General features: G+C 50.4%; 1 protein-coding gene across 1 annotated transcript in view; it reads left to right on the top strand.

The window, feature by feature from the left end:
• The window catches only part of CEP350 (centrosomal protein 350), a 1,478,431-nt gene that overhangs the window by 1,380,085 nt on the left and 75,970 nt on the right, over positions 1-22,376 (top strand). The window contains exon 34 of the mRNA XM_078643560.1: positions 3,938-5,922. Coding sequence (XP_078499686.1) covers positions 3,938-5,922 — 1,985 coding nt within the window. The remainder of the gene's footprint in view (positions 1-3,937; positions 5,923-22,376) is intronic.

Raw genomic sequence — 22,376 nt, 5'->3', positions numbered from 1 at the left:
AGAGGGGGTCGGAATGGCATCGTCCCAGCGCCGTCCTGGGGCCGGCTCGACTCCAGCTCCACTCCGGTCTCTGGTGCGGGATGACTTGGTGGACTCTTGTCCAGTGACGCCGGATGGTTCCGGCGTCCTGCCTCAGGTGGCAGACTCTACGGATCTGCGCAGGGGTCGTACTGCGGATTCTTCCCCAGGGGCTTCCTGTATTTTGGTGTTGGCCTCTCCTGAGACTGTCCGACGTGTGGTGTCTTTTTCACCGGCGTCGAAGGGCAGCTCTCCGCCCTTCCTGAGGCAGAGGTGTTTGTCGGAAGAGCGGCAGGTCCCTCATTCTTTGGCTCCCACAGGCTTCCAGATCTGGCCCCTGCCTGTCCCGTTTGGCCTTAGCTTGCAGCCGTTGCCCACAGAGGAGCTGCTATCTCCACCGCGGGGCCCTACGGAGGCAGGTGCGGCCTTTGTCTACACGGTGTCCATGTCTGTGGGCGTTTTGCGCTGGGTGACCCGGTGGCTCACATTCCGGTGGACCACCTCTTGGATGTCCTCCACCAGGGCTCTCGTGGGAGGGAAATCTTACTCCCCTTTGAAGGTTCCCTCCTTTCTTCCTTGACGGAGGCTCGGAGGCGGCCTGCCCCAGTGGACCCGGTGCCTCAGCATCTTCTGCACCGGCACCTCCCGGCGCCGCGTGACCCGGAGTGTCTGTTCCTTCACCCCTCGGCTGTCAGTCCCCTTTTGCGGACTGCTTTTCCCTCCCTGCCGCCTCTGTTGACTCCGCCGTCCCGGGAGGCCCGCTGGCTGGACTCTTGGGGGCGCAACATTTTTGCATCGACCAACGCTGCCCTGCGGGCCCTTAACACCTTGTGTGTTCTGGCTAGGACCTCCTCCTGTCTGTGGGACTCGGCTGAGTCGCTGAGATCTGCGTCGTCGTCCCAGGAGCCTGCCCAGGTGGACTTGCGGCATCATGCGTCAGATGGCCGGGATCTTGCGGCATTTATTCTCTGCTCTGATCTGGACATCTCAGAGGTGCTGGGCCGGGCCATGGCTTCCTCGGTCACTCTCAGTCGCCGTGCTTGGCTTTGGGAGGGAGTATTCCCTGAGAATATTCAGGAGTGACTCATTGACCTGCCGTTTGACGGTACCGTGTTGTTCCATGCCCCGGCCGACTCCGCCATCCAAAGACTCTTGGCGGAGCTCCGCCCTCCTCCTCCGCCTTATCGTCCTCCATCTCCTCCTCATTGACTTGTGAGTGGGGCTGCTGCTGGTGCTTCTTAGGCCGATTGTTCTAGTTGTGGAGTGTATTTTTCTAGCCCTCGCGTCCTCTCGGGACTTTGGCATTGCTGGCCGCTGGACGGCCCTTTGTTAGTTATGTGTGTGTTATTGCGCAGACTCTGCCTCAGATTCGGCCTTCTGCTTGGTTGGATTGCTTGTCAAGCCCTTCGCGGGGGTGTTTTTTTCCCCATGACTCTTTTGTTTTTCCTCTGCTGCGGAAGTTCTTCCAAAGAGGATTCCCATAGTATGGGACTTGCCATACCCTTGTGGAGTAGTGGTAGCTGTTATATGGCTTGCGCCCTGCTTGGGGTTCAGGTCGCCTTCGGGTGCCTGTTCTCCAAGGCGTTGTGTGGTTGCCTTGCTGCTTGAGGTCGTTTGAGCGGCCATTCGTGGTGGTGTGCCCGGGCTCTTCTTCCTCCATCTCTCCCGACTCCTGTCCGGAGGGCTGGGGTGCTCATGTGTTCTCCCGTGCCAGGCACTGCCTACTCTCCTCCAGGGGATTCGGGCTGCTACTCTTGCTCCTGGTGGCTTGTCTGCCGGCGCTGCCCTAGCTGGCAGGTTACTCCCTGTCTGGAGTGGGTTCGCCTTTTTCCCTCGCTTCCTTGGGACTTCTGGGCTGCTTCTTCTTCTTCCGCTCTTCCTGCCTTGGCTTTGAGCGTCGGCTTGTTTGCCTTGTGAAGGAGTGGGGTGCTTCGGCCCCGCCCTGGTCCCTCTGTTGTGAGTGTGCGGGACTCTTCTGCCCCTTTTGTCTGCTTCTCTCTCTCCCCCCCCTACCTCCCTTGGGTCAGTGGGGTTCTGCTTGTGGGGGTTCCCATTGCCTGGCAGGGGCGAGTTCTCCCTGGTCCACCGCTCTGGTCTCCAGCTCTGGTCCCCTGTGGGTTCCCTGGTCTGTCTTGACTGGTGGGGCCCTTTCGCAGACCCTCCTTCCCTGGGGTTATTACTAGGGTATCTATTCTACGTGAAGGAATTTGCGGCTAGTAGTCTCTATCAGATGCACGAGTTACTTATCTTCGGTAACGATGTATCTGGTAGAGACAATTCTAGACGCAGATTCCTTTACGGGACCACCCTTCCTCCCCTGTTCTGCGAGGACCCTTGGGTTGGTCTCCGGTGCTTGCCTCCCGGAGGGGTTGTGTCTCTTGTGAGTGCCTTCCTTGTTCTGGACGAGTGGCATTGTATGTGGGGGGGTTCATTCCTCCTTGGTTCCTTGGAGGATGGGGTTCCGGTGCCTTGGTGCCCTGCTGCTCTGGCTCTCCCGGGTTAGAGAGGATTGTTTCTATCCCTGGCCTTCCCTCCCCTCCCTTCCTTCCATTGCTTCCTCTGATATGGGTTTCCTGGTCATGTTTGCCCTTGCCCCTTGGAGGGGGGTGTTGCCCTCTATATTGGGGCGGCTTGGAGGTTGTTGTCCCTGTCTGTCTTGGAGCTAGTTCCCTTCCTTGCTCAATTTCGGGGTGGTAGTTTCCTATGTGTGCCATGACTTCTATGCATGCTCCATGTCTCTGGGGCACATGGATGGGAGACTGTCTTATGCTGGCAGGGTGGCGGCGCAGGGCTCTGCTTGCTCTTTCTTCTTTCCCTGTCTTTAGGTTCTGCGGTGTTGTCACTACTTATTGTGGTGCGGTTAGTCAACGCTTCTTTCCAATTTTTCTGCTCTTAGAACACTGTTCCCATGATCCCACAGTTTTTTATCTGGTGGTTCCGTGTTGTGGTGCCGTAAAGTTTTCAGCAGAAAACTGACGTAGGCACGCCGGGGCGAGGTCTTATGTGACCTCGCTGACGTCTCGCGGACGACGCTTAGGCAGAGTCGCGTGATGTTGCCCCGCCCCAGGCACACACGGTTGCTGTGGCAAGAAAAAAGTTTCCGGATCCAGACTCACGCCTGGGTATACTTCTACGTGAAGGAATCTGCGGCTAGAATCGTCTTTACCAGATACATCGTTACCGAAGGTAAGTAACTCGTACTTTAGGCAGTTGTGTCTGAACTGTGATTTCTCACCTGGTACAGTTGTGGATTAGAGTTCTCTTTGGATAGCTAACAGTGTTGTTTTACACAATATTATCTCATGGTTTGTAAAAGAGGGAAGCTATTTTCTGGAAAAATCTGCTTTGTAGTTGCTTGACAGAGTATCATCTTGTAGGTCTTCTAGATTTCTTTAGATGAGCAAAATATTTTCTGGGTGCTTCATTAAAGATCTTACTTTATTTGAATATAGAGAGGTATTATTAGCTGTCACTTGACACTGTAAGGTCACTTAAGGTTAAGGTGACTCATTTTGACGACCTGCCTTTTCAGGTAGGTGAGCCTCCAGATCTCTCTCTACCAAAGCCCCCATTTTTGCACAAGTTGGATACAAAATTCCCATGACAGACATTATTTAAGGTAGCTGGACACCAGCCCATTAGATGTCCATTTTAATATTAGTTTAAAGAATATTCATTTGCATATTGTGCTAAGTATGAATGTTAAACTAGTGATTTCCCCATATAAACCTCATTGCAGGATAGGTATTGCTATGTATATACCCTGAAAAGGCCTTTCTTCTGAGTTTATGGATTGCACTGTTAGATCTTTGGATATTTCCATTTCAGAAAGGAAGGAACTCTGTTATATATTAGATGTTTTACTATGAGTATTTCCCGCTGGTGGTACTAGTTACCTGTATTTTGTTTTTTATTACAGTATCATTAAGTCACGATAACACCCAGGCATCAAGTTTGAAGAGGGGGACAGATGCAGAAGAGACTTCACGGACACCCTCTCCCAAGTCACCCACGAAGGACACCTTGGATAGCCTACCTTCCTCACCTTTCCCTGCTGATCATGGCCGAGCAGTTGGGAGGTCTGAAGAACTGTCTGGTGATGAGAGTGTTGTATCTAGCCAGAGGTCAGATATTCCAGAGGAGGTAGTAGAATCTGAGGCAGAAGAAACAGAGCATCTGCTCTCCTTAAAGTTGGATTCTGCACTGCGACTTGACGTAGGGCTGACTAGACTAACAGAACCCGCCTCAAAGAAGGATCTCCTAATACAGGAGCACCAACCTCTTGTCACTGAACTTGACCAGAATACTGAAAGTATTCCAAGTGGGCAAGAGAGTCTCGATAAATTGGTTCACAAGGATAAGAATGATGCTGCTGGAAGTCCACCTCAGAGCCTCAGCAGGCTGGCTGAAGAATATGAGGGCCCATCCTCAGGGCAAATTTCATTCAGGAAAGAACCATCTTATTCTGACGATTTTGAAGTGTCCTCTCCAAGGAAGGTGGCCTCTGTTGAAGGGACACCTCGAGCTGACACATACAGAGATGACTTTGAATCCTTGTCTGCTGTATCTGCTAGGAATGAATATCACAGTGAGGCTCTTCCTGCACCTAAGAGTGAGACATTGCATCACTCCGAGGACTCTAGAAGCCAGTCACCCAACCTTGTCAGTGATGAAGACATTAGTGAGCATTTCAGCAGTAAATCTCTCTCTCTGTCTGATGGTGTCCACTCTGAAAGGTTGCTTGTTCTGAAACCTACAGCAGAATTACAAAAGGATGAGGATCAACACAATAAACAAATTGAAGTTGATGCTTTTACCACACTTCCTGCACCTCCACCACCTCCATTGGAGAAGGACTACTTTCAAAGTTTCCAGATTGGTGACAGAGTCCTGGTTAGCAACGTCCAACCTGGAACCCTTCGCTTCACGGGCCAGACTCACTTCGCTGAAGGGTTCTGGGCTGGGGTGGAACTGGATAAGTCTGAAGGAAACAATGATGGGGCTTACAATGGGACTAAATACTTTGATTGCAAGGAAAAGCATGGTATTTTTGCTCCTCCTCACAAAATCTCTCACCTCCTAACCGACTTTGATGTGTCTTTAGAGACACATGTTCAGGGTTCCTACCTAAATGAAGGCACTAATAGGCTGATTGAGCATGAATGGGGATTTCAGGAAGAGCCTGGACAAGAAGAGGATAATCATCAAACAGCACTGGTCCAGCTACCCACTGATGCTCAACCTGGCATAACTATTCTGACATCCCCGGTGGAAAGTAAAACCATGCAGTCCAGCTTGAAAGAAGAGAGCATGCAAGACATCTCAGCAGATTTGCAATCATCATTTCATGACCTATCTCCAACAGTCTCACCTGATCATGCAGATGAGCATATCACTGAAAAAGAATTATCAATTCAAATGTTGGATGAGACATTTGTAAAATCCTTCACTCTGGAGAACCAGGCAAACGCACTAACAGTAGAGCAACAGTCTAATGAGGTGGTTGAGAAGTTGTCTACACCTCTGCTGGACCTTTTGACCAAGGAGAAGGACCACTTAGAAGCTCAGCATTTAATACCATCAAGTGACGAGCGAGTAACAGAGGTTGGCACCCAGGAGGAGAAGGTGAGCTTGTTAACAGAGAGCCTTCTGCACACATATGTGAAGGACACGGTTAGGCAGTTGCAGGAGATACAGAGGGTACGGCATGAGAAGATACATCTCAGCAATCGTGGTCTCAGTATGGAAGTGATACCTCAGCGTGAAGAGTCCATGCCCAGAGTGCCACCATGGAAGGTACAGGCAGCTGAGGACTCAGCTACTTCTCTGCAAAGCCTTTTCCTCAACTCTCAATTGGAAGATGAAAGAGAGGATGCTTCATCTCCAGACATGATCCCACGACCGGTGAGTGAAGTCATTATAAATTACTATACTTATTCAGATTTTTGTTAACAGTGTTCCTTGTTCTAGTGCGCTTGCACATTTTTGTTGGAGAAAACCAACACAGTCCCACACTCATAAAAGAATATTTCAGTACCCATTCCTTCAATTATGGACAGACAAACAGTTAATTGGTCTCCTTCAAATTCACACTTATGCATTTCTTACACACTCAGCACCCATAGATTATTCTTACCCCCCCATCTAAGATATCCCCTATATTCTACTGAAATTGCCTCCATTCGATAAACTACTTACCTTTTCGTTATCTTTCAAAGACTCTCATTTGATGGATGAACATCACACACTCAATCCCTGCAAAATGGATGGAATGCTCAGTTTTGGCTTATGCAATGCTAATGGGCATGAATTATTCAGGTCTATCACCCCTATTGCCTCATATTCACCTTCTACTGCATCAAGGGTTATTGTAATATCCATATTAAAATAAGGTTCTGATGGATACATCTATATGCAGATTCCTCACATTTAGAATTTTCCCCAGGTGCTATACTGGATCCGGATGGAAATGTTCGTAGCAGTGCTCCTGCGTGCTGCCAGAAGGTGCCATGCGGCTCCCTGTTGTCTTTGTTTTGTACTGGAAGTGACAGAATGGAGCTGCATATAATTGCCACCCTGAGTGCCTTCGTCAGCTCCTTTCTTTCTGCACCTTCGAACGGGGATATGGAGCTCCACTCCTGTTTGTGACGGACCCTCATGAGTTGCTTCTGGTGTTGAGACTCGAGTAATGTCTCCAAGTCGTTTGAGAAATTTGCCCTCATGCATCTCAAGGAGATCTGGGACTGTGAAACGAAGCTGTGCATAACTAAACATCGAAAGAAGCCTTGCAAATGCTGATCTAAGTTGAGGGCACAGACCCGTTTTCGCTCTGATAGCTGACCTTTCGACGGGTCCTCTTTGCGGTATCCAGAAAGCTGAAGTCTAAATCAAAGGGGCAACACAAAAAGGCAAAGCAGGACTCAACCATTTCCCTACTCTCTAGCTAAGGAGGAGTCACAAGGGTGTCAGAGTGGCACCCAATCTCGCTTCTGATCTCTGATTGAGGAGCAACTTTCACAGTTGATCTTAATGTGTCTCAAGTACCCCAGGCCATCGATAATGCTGCAGATCAAGACCTTTAGAGAGGCATGCTCTATATTTTTGGCACAGTTCTGTGGCTCCCTCTGACGTGCCTAAGGACCCCAAGGATCTACACTAGTCTGGATCTGTCCATGGTGCTGTCTTGGCCCCTGCAACCTGCCTGGGGTTTCACGCTGACTCCAGTGCTGACTTCTAATCTGGCTCCTAGACCTGCACCAGCTCTTTCCTCGTCAACACCGGTCCTGACATCACCAGAGGTGAATCCTCTACCAGCTGCGTTGTCCGACCCCGAGACGAATCTGCTTTGACCCCCAAGCGAGATCACACCATAACTCCTTAACAGTGTACCTGTTTCCAATCTATCTGATTCAGACAATACCCCTCTCTGTAGCATGGTGCTGTCCTCAGTTGCTCCGCCAGCTTTTCGGTTCCGACTCTGACCGGAGTTTGCCACCACTTGGAGATTATGGGAATGATCTACCCCCACATTATGGTGACAGTCTGCAAATGGACCAGGGACCAGAGGGCTTGATACAGGGTTGAATTCCAGCATCTAGAACTTCCCTCGGTTGAGGTAACAACCAATATCTTTCCTCCTGTTCTTCAGTCTGGTCCGGCTTCTTCTGAGCCCTTGCTACCGTTTAATTAATCTCTAACAGACACCCTTAATGGGTACACAAATATAGACCTTGTTCTTCCTCAATAGTCAGCATGCCACAGACAGGCATCTTGCGACCATGATTTTCTTACTGAGAGGTTGGTGATCCAAGCTTTCACTAGCAAGGTGAAATCTAATTTGTTCCCCACTCGTCGAAGAGAATTGAAGCTTTTGGGAATTTTTCTCTTTAGCCAGCCTAGCCTTGAGATGTATCAGTGCTAGGTGCCTGCTAGGCCGGTACATGTACATCCTCTGTGACATGGTCAGTAAGATCTTGCCAGCATTCCCAGAAGAGTTTAGGGACCTCTTTGCTCAAACCATTCAAGATGATCAGGATGCAGCTAAATATATAATTTACCCTGGTCTGGACAATACAGATTGCTTGGGGCGAACAGTTGACACTAGTGTGGTGCTCTGTCGCTATACATGGATAAGATCCACAGGTTTTTAATTTCAATGGCTCATGGCATTCCTTTAAATGGATAATGCATTTTTGGCCGAAAAATCTGATTCCATCCTGGAGCACTTCAAGGAAAGCCTGGCCAAGGCATACTCTTGGGACCTTTAAACCCCTCAACATCGCAACTGTGGGACACAGGGTAGTGCCCCAAAACCATGGCACATTAGCTGCTGCTTATGCAGTATTTTATCACTCATAATAAGCTATTTTAAACCTTTTCACTCCATATTATCACATTTTCGTTCTTTTTGTTGATCAACAGTTTTTAATCCGCATGCAAGGAAATGCCAATTTCCTGTGTTTCTCATATTTTTGATGGGCCATCCGAACCTCTTCTTTCAAAAATGCGTACTGAAGCAGATTTCATCCAAAAAGCAGTTTATTGACAACCCAATGCATTTCGGGCCTCGATGGGCCCTTCGTCAGGGGTAACTGGAAAATCAATGAAACAGGTATTGTAATACACTGCGCCACTGTACATTTCATTTCTACATGTTCATAAGTTATTTACTCATTCAATATTATAATAGAACAATGCAATAATGCGCGGTGCTGTAACTGGATATATTAACTGTTCCTATCATTATCGGCTTGCTTCTGGCACTGATTTTTTGAATTAACAAATGCGTTCACCAAATCACCTCTTAACCCATAACTATACGAGTGCTGTGTTCTCTCCCTGCTTTTCACAATTTGTGCCCAAATGCTAAGTTCCGTGCAACCCTCCTAGTGTGACGCTCTTCCCTGAACTTTCAGTGAATCAAATTGATTGAAAACAGGCTGCCCCCCCTTTTCATCCTTCCTTATTACGTCGTGCGTATGACATTAGTTAAACGCTCTGCTGAGTTGCCTAAGCTTCGCATCCTCCTGCTAAGAGTGTTTCAGAACGCTGCAATACATGATTCTAACATAGTAACACCGCACATATGCTGTCAACCTGTCTTTCTCAGCGTCATCCCAATTACTCCTCACATACCTGCTAACAAATCTATGTGCGTCTCTCTCCGTCTCCAAAGAAAGGTATCACTCGGTATACCTTCCACACCTGTTCTTAAACACAACAGGTGTGCAACCCATCTATGATTGACCTTTAAACCCCTGCCAGATAGTTGTCTCGTCAGTTTCAATCCTTCCACAGGTACTCCAGAGGTTTTGGCAATAGACAGCACCAGTTTCCCTCATCCTATGCTGCAGTCGCGCCAGCTCTTTTTGTAGCAAGGAACAGGAATGAAGCAGACAACATACAGGTCACCAGGATCACAGTTTTTCTCTGCCTCCTTCCCCGGTGGCTTCAGCCTCCAAGCCGCTTTAGTTATGCCTTAGTGGTACATAACTGCCCTATGGGAGGCGGGATCTGCCATTTTCTCCCAAGGTGGCAGTCCGTCACATTCAAAAGATGGGACCTCCATATCGTCCAGCATTTATATGCCTTTCTGTTTCTTTCTGACCCACAACAGCTTCCACCCACATCAGAGAAGCTTATAGAGGAGGAGCTATTTGTCTTACAGCAAGACGTGTGATCTCTGGACCAAAGGGGCCATCCAGAGCCGACCGTGGGAACATGGATGGGTTGTTACACCCACTAGTGCTGAAGAATGACAGAACCTTCGCCCTATTTTAGATCCTTGTTCTGAGTGCCTCCCTATGGAAAGACAAATTCCAAATAATCATACAGTGGGCCCTGGTTTCGGGCAACTGAATGGTAGCCTTGGACTTGTAGGACAATTACTTTTATGTGCCAGTCACAGAGTCCCACAGAAGTTACAAGCAGTTCAAGGTTGGCCAGGAACATTTTCAGTTTTTGTGCTCTTCTTGACCCTCACCAGCACCCCCTGGGTGATCATGAAAGTAGTGGCGCTGGTTGCTCCACATCTTCGGAGGTTGGAGATACCAGTATTTCCCTCTTTCGACAACTGGCTAATGAAGGCGGACTCGCCTCAGTCCGTTGTAGGCCACCTCTTCACGACTGCGAACCTCCTGATATCTTTGGGGTTCTCAACTAACGAGGCAAAGTCACACCTGACTGCTTGCAAAGACTTCCCTTAGAAGGAGATGTTATGACAATAGTGCAGTTCTGTGCCTTACCTCTGCTGCAATGAGTCCAGGCCATTAAGGCTGTGATCCTGATGTTTTGGCCTCTCTCTTTGATCTCTGTGAGAGCATCTCTGAGACTTTCTGGCCTGTTGGCCTCATGCATCCTTCTTGTCCACTTTGACAGGCGACTCTGTAGTGGGATCTGAAGCCTCAGCTGGCCCAACATTACGAAAACCTTTTGAATGTCATCCAGGTGCTGAAGTAGACCACACAGGATCTGCAATGGTGGCGTCTCAACCACTTTATGACCAGTGTTAGACCCCTTTCCCTTCCACACTCAGCGTTGTTGGTGGATTGGGGATGCCATCTGGGAGAGGCAGAGATCAGAGGGCTATAGGTGGAAATTCGGCTCCACTTCAATCTGTTGGAATTTTTGGGCGTTCGCCTTACGCTTGAGGTTTTCTTGCTGTTCATCAAAAGAAGGCTTGTGAATGCTCACCTGGTTAACATATTCGCCATGTGGTACTGCAACAAGCAGAGCAGAGTAGGTCCTAAGTCCTCTGTCAAAAGATGCTGTACATTGGAGTTGACTGGGGCATTAAGGCATCGCCCTTATAATCAATCACCCGGTGAGATCTTTAAATACCAGGGCAGACAAGCTCAGCCGGCAACGCCAGGTGGATCACAATGGCGGTTGCACTCCAAGCACTACAGCTTCGGGGAGGATGTTCTGTCACTGCAGCAGGGCAGGGTTCTGCACCAAAGCTTGCACAATCTACACCTCCAGGTGTGGAGATTGAGCAGCATCAGTTTACTGAGTTTGACCTACCACTTGAGGTTGTGGATGTCAAACTTGCAGCAAGGCGTCCGTCTACAAAGTCAATTTATGTTTTGCAGGGAAATCTTTGTGTCCTAGTGTGGATTCTGCAAAAGAGTCACCTCACAAACCAAACTGTCTGAAGTTTTTTTTTCTTTCACCTAGCTAAGTACTTCATTGGGCACTATTAAAGGTTATTTGGCTGCCCTTTTACCCATTTTGTACTTGCCAGATTAACCGTCCTTGTTTAGGTAATTGTTGTGGTCTGGTTTAATAAACGTTGTGACAAGCAGGCTCCCTCCCAAACTGTTTGTGATGCCACAGTGGGATATTAAGTTAGTCCTGAAATTCCACTTCCTTTTAGCCAATTCACAGCTGCTTGTTGAGTCTATCTGAAAGAAACCGTTAGGTATAGATTCCTTACCTTAGAATTACCCCCAGGCGTCAGACTGGATCCGGAACGTTTTTCGTCAGCAGTACCCCTGCGCGTCTGTAGGTGTCGTCAGTCGACTCCGCGTCTGTCGTCGGCGTCGTGGTCGCCGGGAGGAAGTTGCAGAAGTTACTTAGATGCCGCCCTCGTGCGCTGACGTCATTTCTTTCTTTTTTCGTGCCAGCAAGCGCAGATCCGGAGAGAGCGGTACCCCCTTTTTTGCGACTTTTGTCGACTTCGTTTTTGAGTCTTACATCAACTCCTGGTGCACGCGGGATGCCCGGCTTCAAGGCCTGCGGTTCCAGTACCCGACTGATGTCAGTGACGGATCCGCACTGTGTGTGCCTCTATTGCCTAGAGCGCGACCACAACCCCAAGTCGTGCTCCGACTGCCGAACCTTTGCCCGAAGTCTTTGCGGGAGCAGTCCCAAAAGCTCCTCGAGGCCCAGGCAGTCGGCTCCCCGTCGCTCAAGGTCGCGGTCTCGTGGGATGTCACGGGGACCGATAGCAGAGCCATCACTCCTCGTCTAAGTTTTATTACTCAAGGTCAGGTAAGTTGAAGCACAGAAAGAAGTCGAAGAAGCATCGTCGCTCTTCGACTTCCCGTCGGCCGATGCGATGCAGGGTGTGGGTGGTGCCCCTCCCGTGGTTCCGCGTGTGGAGCCTTCAGGGTCGACTCCGGCCTCCCCATGACCGGGAGCGACCCCTGCCCAGCTTCGCCAATTTTACGAAGCGATGCATGCCATCTTTGGGCAGCCCGACTCTGCCAGCGCGCCTTCAGAACCCGCAGACTCAGCTGGGGGCCCTAGCCCTCCGACGCAGGCAGCTTGGGCCTCGGCACTGCAGGTCCCCCTTGGATCTAGGCCTGGATCCTGATCGGCGACGGTCGACCTCGTTAGACCTCCACCGGCACCACGTCCACAGCTGACGATGGCTGGGCCCCCAGCCGGTGTCGACCCTGGCGTCGTCTGACGGATACTTTTGTCCCCGTGTTCCACCCTGGCCATTTTCAGCCAGATTGGCAGCCAGAGGATGGTGAGGAAGACTGGGAGGGGTCTGGTGACCCTCTGACAGACCAGCTGGAGTATGAGCTGGACTGGAGAGAGGAACTGAGGGATGCCAGTGGTCTGGGCCTAGGAATGTTGTCTCCTATTACCGTGGCTAGGAGGGAGCGTCATACGCAGTGATGGTGCATAGGGCAGCCGAGGCTCTCCACCTCGAGCTTCCTACGGTGGCAGTCAGGACTAACCTCCTGACAGAGGTGCTTCAGCCGGCAGCGAGCATTTCGGAGCCCCTGCTGTCATTCAATGAAGCCCTAACGGACATCCTTTTGGGCACCTGGTCCAGGCCCAACACAGGGACTACTGTGGATAGGATGGTTGCCCGACGCCACCGCCCGGCCTCGGGTGACCCCACTTTTCTCTCCAGACACCCTACCCCTGAGAGCTTGGTGGTCGAAGTCTCTAGGTCCAAAGGCGCCTTCCCTACCGCTCCACCTGATAGGGAATCCAAAAAGCTGGACCAACTTGGGAAGAATATGTTTTCTTCCTCCAGCTTGGTACTGTGGTCGATAAACACAGCATGTCAGTTGGACTGTTATTCCAACTCTGTGTGGGATACAGTGGAGCAAGTGCTGCCTCAGTACCCGGAGGAGGCCCAGGCCATGCTCTCCCATGCAGTCACCAAGGGGATAGATGCAGCGAAGTTTACCATCCGCTGTGGGCTAGATACCCCCGACGCACTTGGCAGGACGATTTCCGTGTCAGTAGCTCTAAGACGCTACGCCTGGTTGCGTTCTACTGTTTTTTTTCGGGGATGTCCAAACCACACTTATGGACATGCCCTTTGATGGCCGGTGCCTTTTCTGCGACAAGCCAGACAACGCGCTGGAGCCCTTTAACCCGTTTACTGCGCTGAACGTTCCGCGCTAGTGCGGAGCGTTCTATTGCGCGGGCGGAGCCACGACATCCAACGGACGTGCGCAGCACTACCGAGGTAGTGCACGTGTCGTCCGTTGGACGTCGCCAGCAGCAATGGGGTTAAGGACTCCCCGGCTACGGCCAAGTCCTTGGGTCTCTCCACCACCCACCCTGTTCAGTCTGCTTTTCGCCCCTTTCGTGGCTACGGAAGGGGTGCCCCACTACGTCCCACCCAGAGCCACAGGCCGGCGCAGGCTGTTCACCCCAGCATGGCCAGGGACGTGGGAACCACCGGCGTGGTTATGGGGTCCAGCGAGCGGGCCAGTCCACCACAGCCCCCTCTGCATTAGCCTCCAAACCCTCCTATTCCGACCTTCGAGGGCCACCAAACGACAGTGGGCGGCAGGATCCGCCATCACCTCCCCCACTGGCGCACCATTACATTGGACAGGTGGGTTCTGCAGATAGTCCGAAGGGGCTGCTCCCTCCCCTTCGAGACTACCCCTCCCTCCATGCCACCTCAGTACCATCGCATGTCAGAGGATCACCAGGCCCTTCTCCAACAGGAAGTTTTGGCCCTCTTGGCCAAGCAGGTCATCCAGCGCATTCCTGCCCCAGAAGTAGTTTGTGGTTGCTATTCCCACTACTTCCTTTCTGGTGCCCAAGAAGGACAAAGTCCTGCGTCCTATCTTGGATCTCAAGAACGTCAACCTCTTCCTCCAAAAGGAGAAGTTAAAAATGTTGATGCTCGCTCAGGTCTTGTCTGCCCTCAACCCTGGAGACTGGTTGGTAGCGTTGGACTTGCAGGACTCTTATTTTCACATCCCCGTCCGGCCAACCCACCAGCGTTACCTGCGGTTCACAGTAGGCCACGAGCCCTTTCAGTTTACTGTGCTCCCCTTTGGCCTTACTAGTGCCCCTCGGGTGTTCACGAAAGTGATGGGGTGGTCGCAGCTCACCTGCGCAGATCAGGGGTTCCAGTCTTCCCCTATCTCGACGACTGGCTGTTGAAGGTGGGCTCTCCCCAGGCAGTCGTCTCCCACCTCCAGACTAAGGCCGACTTCCTGCATTCGCTGGGGTTCTCCATCAATGTGCCAAAGTCACACCTTACTCCCTCTCAGAAGCTCCTTTTCATCTGAGCGTTTCAGGACACAATGCAGTTTTGGGTCTATCCTCCCGAACAGCGAGTCCGGGCTATGATTCCGATCTTTCAGCCTCTATCCCGGGTTTCGGTCGGGATGACCCTGAGGCTGCTGGGCCTCACGGCCTCCTGCATCCCACTGATCATGACAGGTGGGATCTGAAGTTCCAGTGGGCGCAGCATCAGGGAATCTCTCTGATTGCGTCCAGATCTCGGAGGGCACTGCACGACAATTGCAGTGGTGGCTAACGAACCAGGATTGCGTCAACAGCAGATCCCTCTCCCTTCCCCAACCAGAACACACACTGGTGACAGCGGGTCCCTTCTGGGATGGGACGGCCACATGGGAGAGGCGGAGATAAGCGGCCTCTGGTCTCCGGCGGAGTCCGGGCTCCACATCAACCTTCTGGAGCTTCAGGCGATTCGTGTTACACTCAAAGCATTCCTTCCCTCTGTCTGGGGAAGAGTAGTGCAGGTGTTCACGGACAATACCAACGCCATGTGGTACTGCAACAAACCGGGCGGGGTGGGGTTGTGGACCCTATGTCAGGAGGCCCTCTGCCTCTGGACATGGCTGGACATTGGGCATATCCCTGGTGGTTCAACACCTGACCGGTTCACTGAACGCCAGGCGGACAATCTCAGCCGCAGGTGCATGATGGATCACAAATGGTGTCTTCACTCGGAGGTGATGCAAGGTCTCTTTCAACAGTGAGGATAGCCTGGGTTAGATCTATTCGCCACAGAAGAGAACGCACAGTGTCAGCAATTCTGCGCATTTGAATTTTCAAGGCGGCACTCACTAGGCAACACTTTTCATCGTGAGTGGAGTTTCAGTCTTCTATACGCCTTTCCGCCTATACCACTTCTGCCCAGAGTGCTAAAGAAGGTCAAGCGTGACCGGGCCCAAGTCATTCTTGTGGCTCCAGTTTGAGCACAAAGAGTCTGGTATCCTGAGCTTCTCAACATGGCCATCGATCCTCTGATCAGACTGCCTCTTCGGGAGGATTTTCTGTCGCAGCAACAGAGGGTTGGTCCTCCACCCGAACATGTCCAGCCTCCGCCTTCTTGCGTGGAGATTGAGCGGCGGCATCATTTTACTTGCCTCCCGAAGTCTGTGATGTAATCTTGGCAGCCAGGCGTCCCTCCACTAACACGGCAGATGGAACAAATTTGTGGCATGGTGCACAGCAAAGGCTGTGGATCCCCTTTCTGCCCCTCTTTTTGAGGTTCACTTGTTCCTCCTGTCTTTGGCCTAGCTGGGCTCTCCTCTGAGCACTCTGAAGGGCTACCTCTTGGCCATTTCAGCCTTCCTCAGGCTTCCTGATCAGCCTTCTCTTTTCAAGTCCCCTGTTGTAAATTTATTTATTTATTTATTTTACAGATTTGTAGAGCGCATGGCTGCCCGTGAGCGTCCCAGCGCTAGTGTAATCAGAGAGAATTGAGGGGGGAGTGAGATTTAGGGAAACAGCCAGGTCTTAAGTGATTTGCGAAATGGGAGGAGGTTGGATTGAGCCTGAATGCCAGGGGGCAATGTGTTCCATAATTTGGAGGCGTTATATGAAAATAATCGGCCTCCAGGGCGGGCTTACCTAATCCTAGGTATTGATGCCGAGTGTGAAGAGCGGAGGGTTCTATTAGTATTGTAGGGGGCAATGAGGTCCTTTAGGATGGGTGGGGCCTTCTTGTGCAAGATTTTATGGGCAGTGCAGAGAGCTTTAAAATGCACCCTTTCTCGGATGGGCAGCCAATGGAGTGATTTAAGGGATGGTTTGGCTGAACACCGGCTATGTGTCCCTGTAAGAAGGCGGGCAGCAGAGTTTTGCACCACCTGGAGTGTTGTCAGCACCTTATTAGGGACCCCTAGATACAGGGCATTGCCATAGTCTAAGCGGGACATCACAAGGCCCTGAATCAATAGTTTTTGGGACTGTGCAGGGAGTAGAGGGAGCATTTTTCTGGAGGTCCGTAGGAGACCATAGCAGGTTCCGGACGTTTTTCTGGCTTGGGTGGAGAAGTTAAGACCTTCGTCCAGCCAGATCCCTAAGCTCTTTATTTCACATTTAGGGGTAGGTGGTGTCCCCATACAAGGGGCCACAGAGACTCGGGACGAAAGTGTGACTGGTTGCCCAAGACCATGATCTCAGTTTTTTCGCTATTAAGCTTAAGGTGGGACCTGTCCATCCATTTGGTAACGTCACCAAGACAAGTGTAGAGATTGGTGGAAGAATGATCATGCTGGTTAAGAGATACCACCAGCTGTGTATCGTCAGCATAAGTTAGTAGTTTGATCCCAAATGGAGCGACGATCTTCTCCAGTGGGGACATGTACACATTAAAAAGGGTCGGGCTTAACGATGAGCCCTGTGGGACCCCACAGTGTATAGGTGTTGATTTGGAGATGAAATTCCCGTCCGCCACCTGGAAGAAACGGTCGCTCAGAAAGGATTCCAGCCAGGACAGAGCAGGCCCTGAAATACCCAGGTCCTTAAGCCTGTGGACCAGTACAGAGTAGTTGACGGTGTCGAAGGCCGCACTGAGGTCCAGGAGGATCACTGCCACTGATCCTCCTGAATCAATGATCCTTCTTGCCTCCTCGAGCACCGCCAACATCGCAGTCTCCATACTCTGGCCTGGCCTAAAGCCCGTCTGGGAAGGTCTGAGAAGGCCATTTACTTCAAGGTAGTCGGAAAGTTGCCGATTGACATATTTTTCCGCGACCTTACTGATGCCTGGCAGTAGGGAGATCGGCCGAAAGTTATTTAGCTCCAGGGGATCTAGATGTGGTTTCTTAATCAGGGCTTTAATGATTGCCTTTTTCCAGCTCTGTGGGACACTGCCATGAGAGAACGAGGTATTGATCAAGTTCGCCATAGGAGGCAGAATGGTTGAAGTAACTGATTTTAGAATGTTAAAAGGTGCAGGGTCCAAAGGAGATCCACTTTTGATTGATTGTAAAATTGGAGACAGCGTATCTACTGTCGTAGGAGTAAACTGAGTCAGCTGGGGCTCCGAGGCCTGAGGGACAGATCCAGATGGATTATGAGGGGTGGGTTTATCGGGTATATGCGGGGGAAGGGAGTTAAGAATCTTCTTAATCTTGGAGTCGAAAAATTCGGCTAGTTCGTTGCACCGGCTGACCGAGGGTTCCACAGGAGAGGGAGGATCAGGGTTTTTTTGCGATTTGGAAGGTCTCCCTCTATGAGTTGACAGATAACCTAATTTTTTCTTGGAAAAAATTGGACTGTGCAACTTTAAGGGCCTTTTTATATGTGAGGATCTTTTGTTTGTATTCTAGCTTCTTAATAGGGTCGAAGTTTTTTCTCCACTCTCTTTCCGTTTTTTTGCAAAGCTTTTTTAAGAGGCGTACTTCCATGGTAAACCAGGGCGAGGTGATTTTGCCTCGAGGTTTGCAGGTGGATTTTTTCGAAGAGTTATATCCAGCATCTCTCCAATCCATTTTGAGAAATCTGAGTCGGCTAGTGTAGGGTCCGAGACTAATGGTGGGAGGGAGAACTCCAAGTTGTACTTCCATTTTTCTGGGTCTAATTTAGCCCAGGGTCGAGTAGGTCTGCTAGGACGAGGTCTAGAACGAGAAATGATGGAGATCTGCCAGTTCAACAATATAAGAAAGTGGTCTGACCACGGTATCGGGTTGGGACACATGATAGTGAGATCCGGGATGTTGGAAAAAATAGGGTCCAGGAGGTGCCCCAACGTGTGGGTGGAATGCCGACTTTCCAGCCTAAGCTGGTGGGTTTCAAGATCTAGTAACAGATCAGAAGCAAGTTTGTCTTCACCCTTATCGAATGGGATATTGAGATCTCCTAGGATCATAAAGTTGGAGTGGGTGGCAGTCAGAGTGCCTGAGTGTTCCAGAAGTGAGCTGCAGAATTGTCCTGTTGGGCCCGGCGGACGATAGATGAGAAGTCCCGAAAGAGATTTGCACGAGGAGATTTGGAACGTAAATAGAACATTTTCACAGTCGGAGAGGGGGCTGCCTTGAAGCCGGCAGGAAAGATGGTCTTTATAAATTATGGCGATTTCCCTTCCCTTTGGATCGATCTACATGCTGGATAAGAAAGCCCGGTGGAAAAGACTTAACGATGTCTGGGGCTGAATCGGGTCCTAACCAAGTTTCTGTCAGGAAGAGGATTTCCAATTGGAGGTCTTCTAGGATTTGATAGATTTCTTCAGCATGTTTAGGAAGCGATCTACAATTAACTAGGGCCATACGTACTAGAATGGAGATAGCTTGACAAGGCTCATTCAACTCTAGCTTGTAGGGGCAGTGGATACATTGGTTGGAGGGGCTATCCACTGACATGGAATGAACGCAGGGGGGTGCTATCTTCTGCTTTATGTGCAATAAGGCGGCTCTTGAGTATTTGAGTGGGGCCTGATGATACCCTCCCATAGTGTCGTGCTCTACGCTCGGCCTAGCGTGGACGGGCGCAGACGGGCTTACCTCTGGCGCACCTCCGGCGCGCCATCGGCGCGCCTGCTGCGCAACCGAGGTGGGAGGGGCATTTTGTAGTGGTGGGCCTAATCGCCCTGAACACTAGCCCGCTGAGCCTGCGGTACGCCCAATATGGCGCCTGAAGAGAAAGTGATCGTGACTAGTCCCGCGTTCCAGAGGCCCTTAATCGGCCTCTGTGAAACAGCGTGGACTCTCTGGGCAATCAAAGGAGGAGGTGAGAGCAGAGCGCTGTATTAAAATCCAAACGCACCAACACGCACCAACACAGCGTTCAGTGGTTATTTAAAAAATGCCACACAAATTTAGGAATACGATCTACTAAACGGTGCAAATTAAATCAGGTGGAACGAATATTTAACTTGTCACGCAAATAGAATTACGATCTCCTAAAAATGGTGCAGATAAGAGTTAAAATAACACAAAGAAAAATAACCCAAGTAAAAGAAATGCGTTTCCTGACTCCCGGCGTCCGCCTCAAGAGTCTACTGACTATCACCGCGTAAATAGATTTCTTAAGGCACAACTCATTTTTTTCCTCCTATTCCCTTCGCAATGCCCCAGTGGGATGTGAACTTGGTTCTTACTTATCTAATGTGCGCTCCCTTTAAGCCGCTACATACCTGTCCTCTCAGACTCCTCACTTTGAAAACTGCTTTTTTGGTGGCCATCACTTCTGTGCGCAGGGTGAGTGAGCTACAAGCTCTGTCTTCCAAGCCTCCCTTTCTGGCTGTTCATCCGGACAAGGTCGTCCTCAGAACTCGACCTTTCTTTCTTCCAAAGGTGGTCATTTCTTTTCCTATTGGCCAAACCATCACTTTGCCCACCTTCTTTCCACCTCCGCATCCTTCAAAAGAGGAAGAGAGGCTCAACCGTCTGGATCCAAAATGTGCGCTCTCCTTCCACTTGGATCGCACCAAACAATGCCGGGTGGACGACCAGCTCTTTGTTGGTTACGTGGGCGCTAAGAAAGGTCGGACAGTGCACAAACGGACCATCTCCAGGTGGGTCATTCTGTGCATCAAAGCCTGTTACTCTTTGGCTAAGAAGGAGCCTCCAGTGGGGCTGCGCGCCTATTCCACCAAGGCGACAGCAGCTACTACTGCTTTGGGACGGGGAAGTCCCCTTAATTGACATCTGTCAGGCTGCTACATGGGCATCACTGCACACGTTAACGAGACACTACTGCCTAGACAGCCAAGTCCTGAGAGACGGCTTCTTTGGCCGGTCTGTTCTCCAGGATTTTCCGCTGTGAACTTGGTTCACAGATCCACCTCCGTGGCTGGTATTGCTGGGGTATCTATTCTAAGGTAAGGAATCTATAACTGTTTCTTTCAGATGAACAAGTTACTTACCTTCGGTAACGATATATCTGTAAGAAACATAGGTTAGTTCTAGATTCCTTACAGCCCCACCTATCCTCCCCGTTCTGGAAACTGACTTCTTGGGTTAAGGACATCCTTGAGGGCCCTAGTTTTGTGCACCGGTGGTCAGTGTCTTGCATGGCTCTGCGTTTCTGGCACGGAAAGTCGTGTGCAGAACTGATGTCAGTGCGCGAGGGTGGCGTCTAAGTAACTTCCGAGACGTCATCCCGGCGACCACGACGATGGACGCGGAGTCAACCGACACCACCTATCGATGCGCAGGGGTACTGCTGACAAAAAACTTTCCAGATCCAGTCTGACGCCTGGGGGTAATTCTAAGGTTACGAATCTATAACTAACCTATGTTTCTTACAGATATATCGTTAACGAAGGTAAGTAACTTGTTCTTTGACTCCAAAAACTGCCTCCCACAGTATGATCTCTTCAGCTCGGTCTGTAAGTGAGCGCCAAGCTTTTTTGGTGTATCTGCCGTGCACCACCCATTTTCTGGATAAACTAGTGTCTCGAAGTCAAAGCAGAGCCACACAGTGCCACCTAGCAGCAGCAGGGGCACTGCTATGAAAATCTCCAGATACAGTCTGGCATCTGAGCAATATTCTAAAGGTGGGGAATCTGCAGTTTGATGGAGTATCCACCAGAAAGAGCATTATCAAAGATAACAGTTGCGGACTTATACCTTCAACGATTCAAAAAATGACTTGTGTGTGAATTGCAAGGCTGCAAATGGTGCCATTGAGGGGAACAACCAAGTTTGAATATGAAACCTTAATTTCTTCCTGTGAGTTTTATTCTTGGAAACTACATCTGTTAATGAGGGGGGATGCCAAGTAGGACCTTGTGATGGTGAAACTTAAGCCTGAAAAAAACAAAGTAGACTGAAAGATCTTGTAGCAATGCTGTCTTGAAGCTGCTAATTTAGCTTGGCTTTTCATTAGAATGGGACTCATTCCTCCAAACGAGCAGTGGCCATGGAAAAGTTTCCACAGGAGTTTTTTACACTATCTTGTCCACTCTTTGTGAGAAAAAGGTCACGGTTTTAGCTCACATGAGTGCATTCTCCTGCCAGTTAGTGTTGAGCTTGGAATTTTAAAACTTGGTTTTTTGGCAAAGTGTTTTCTTTTGAGAATGGTTTGTAAGCCTGTTCCGGAAACCTATAAACCTTACGTTCACAGAATCCACTTAAGATCGGGGGGGGGGGGGGTTGTTTCTCCACTGTTTTGAGTGTGGAGGTGAAATTGAGTGTGCCAACTATGGGACTGCGTGGCTATTAAAAAAATAACCTGCAGAGCACTGCCTGAGCCTTCTAGAGATAATCTGAAATGTCATTAACGACAGAATCACCCAGTTTTAGTCACTTGAAGGTAGTGAGGGATAGAAAATCTGCTTCTTCATTATGGGATTCTCTCTGATATTCATAAAAAGGTAGAATAAGCCCTCACATGTGCAAGATCCCCAACCACATGTCAAAAAACACGTTTTCTGAAAAGAACCATAGGGGGCGTGGCCAAGATGGCGGCGGAGTAGGACGTGCTTCTCTGTCCCTCCGTTATCAGTGGGCCCCTTCTCCCCCACTAGCTGGAGCGCTCCGGGTGCAGTAAACGCGGGGCTGTTGTGGGGCCTCATATTGGTGATTTGGGTACGGCGCTGGGGAGAGAGTGCGGAGAGGCCTCCAGAGGTGCCCATAAGAGGGCTCGTGGACAGAGAGGAGGAGAGGTGTGGGGCCTGGTGACTGCCTACCTGAGTTGCGGCCTCTGTGGAGTTCGCGGGTCCTGGGTCCAGTCTGGCTCCTTGTATGAAGAGCCCCACTGCCCTGTTTGCCTACTAGCTGTGAGGGCCTCTGTGGAGCCTGTGGGTGCCCTGGATTGAGGATTGACACAGCCACCTAGGCAGCGGAGAAGTGCGCAGGTGGCGGCCTGCGCAGGCCCTGCACCAGAGCGGACCTATGCAGTTGGTGGTCCTGGGGACTGTTCTGCCGCGACGCTGCTGGGGCGAGGAG

Source organism: Lissotriton helveticus, chromosome 1_1, assembly GCF_964261635.1.
Source record: "Lissotriton helveticus chromosome 1_1, aLisHel1.1, whole genome shotgun sequence".
NCBI classification, from domain to species: Eukaryota; Metazoa; Chordata; class Amphibia; order Caudata; family Salamandridae; genus Lissotriton; species Lissotriton helveticus.
Note: the sequence above shows the minus strand (reverse complement) of the source record. Positions and strands in the feature narration are given on the sequence as shown.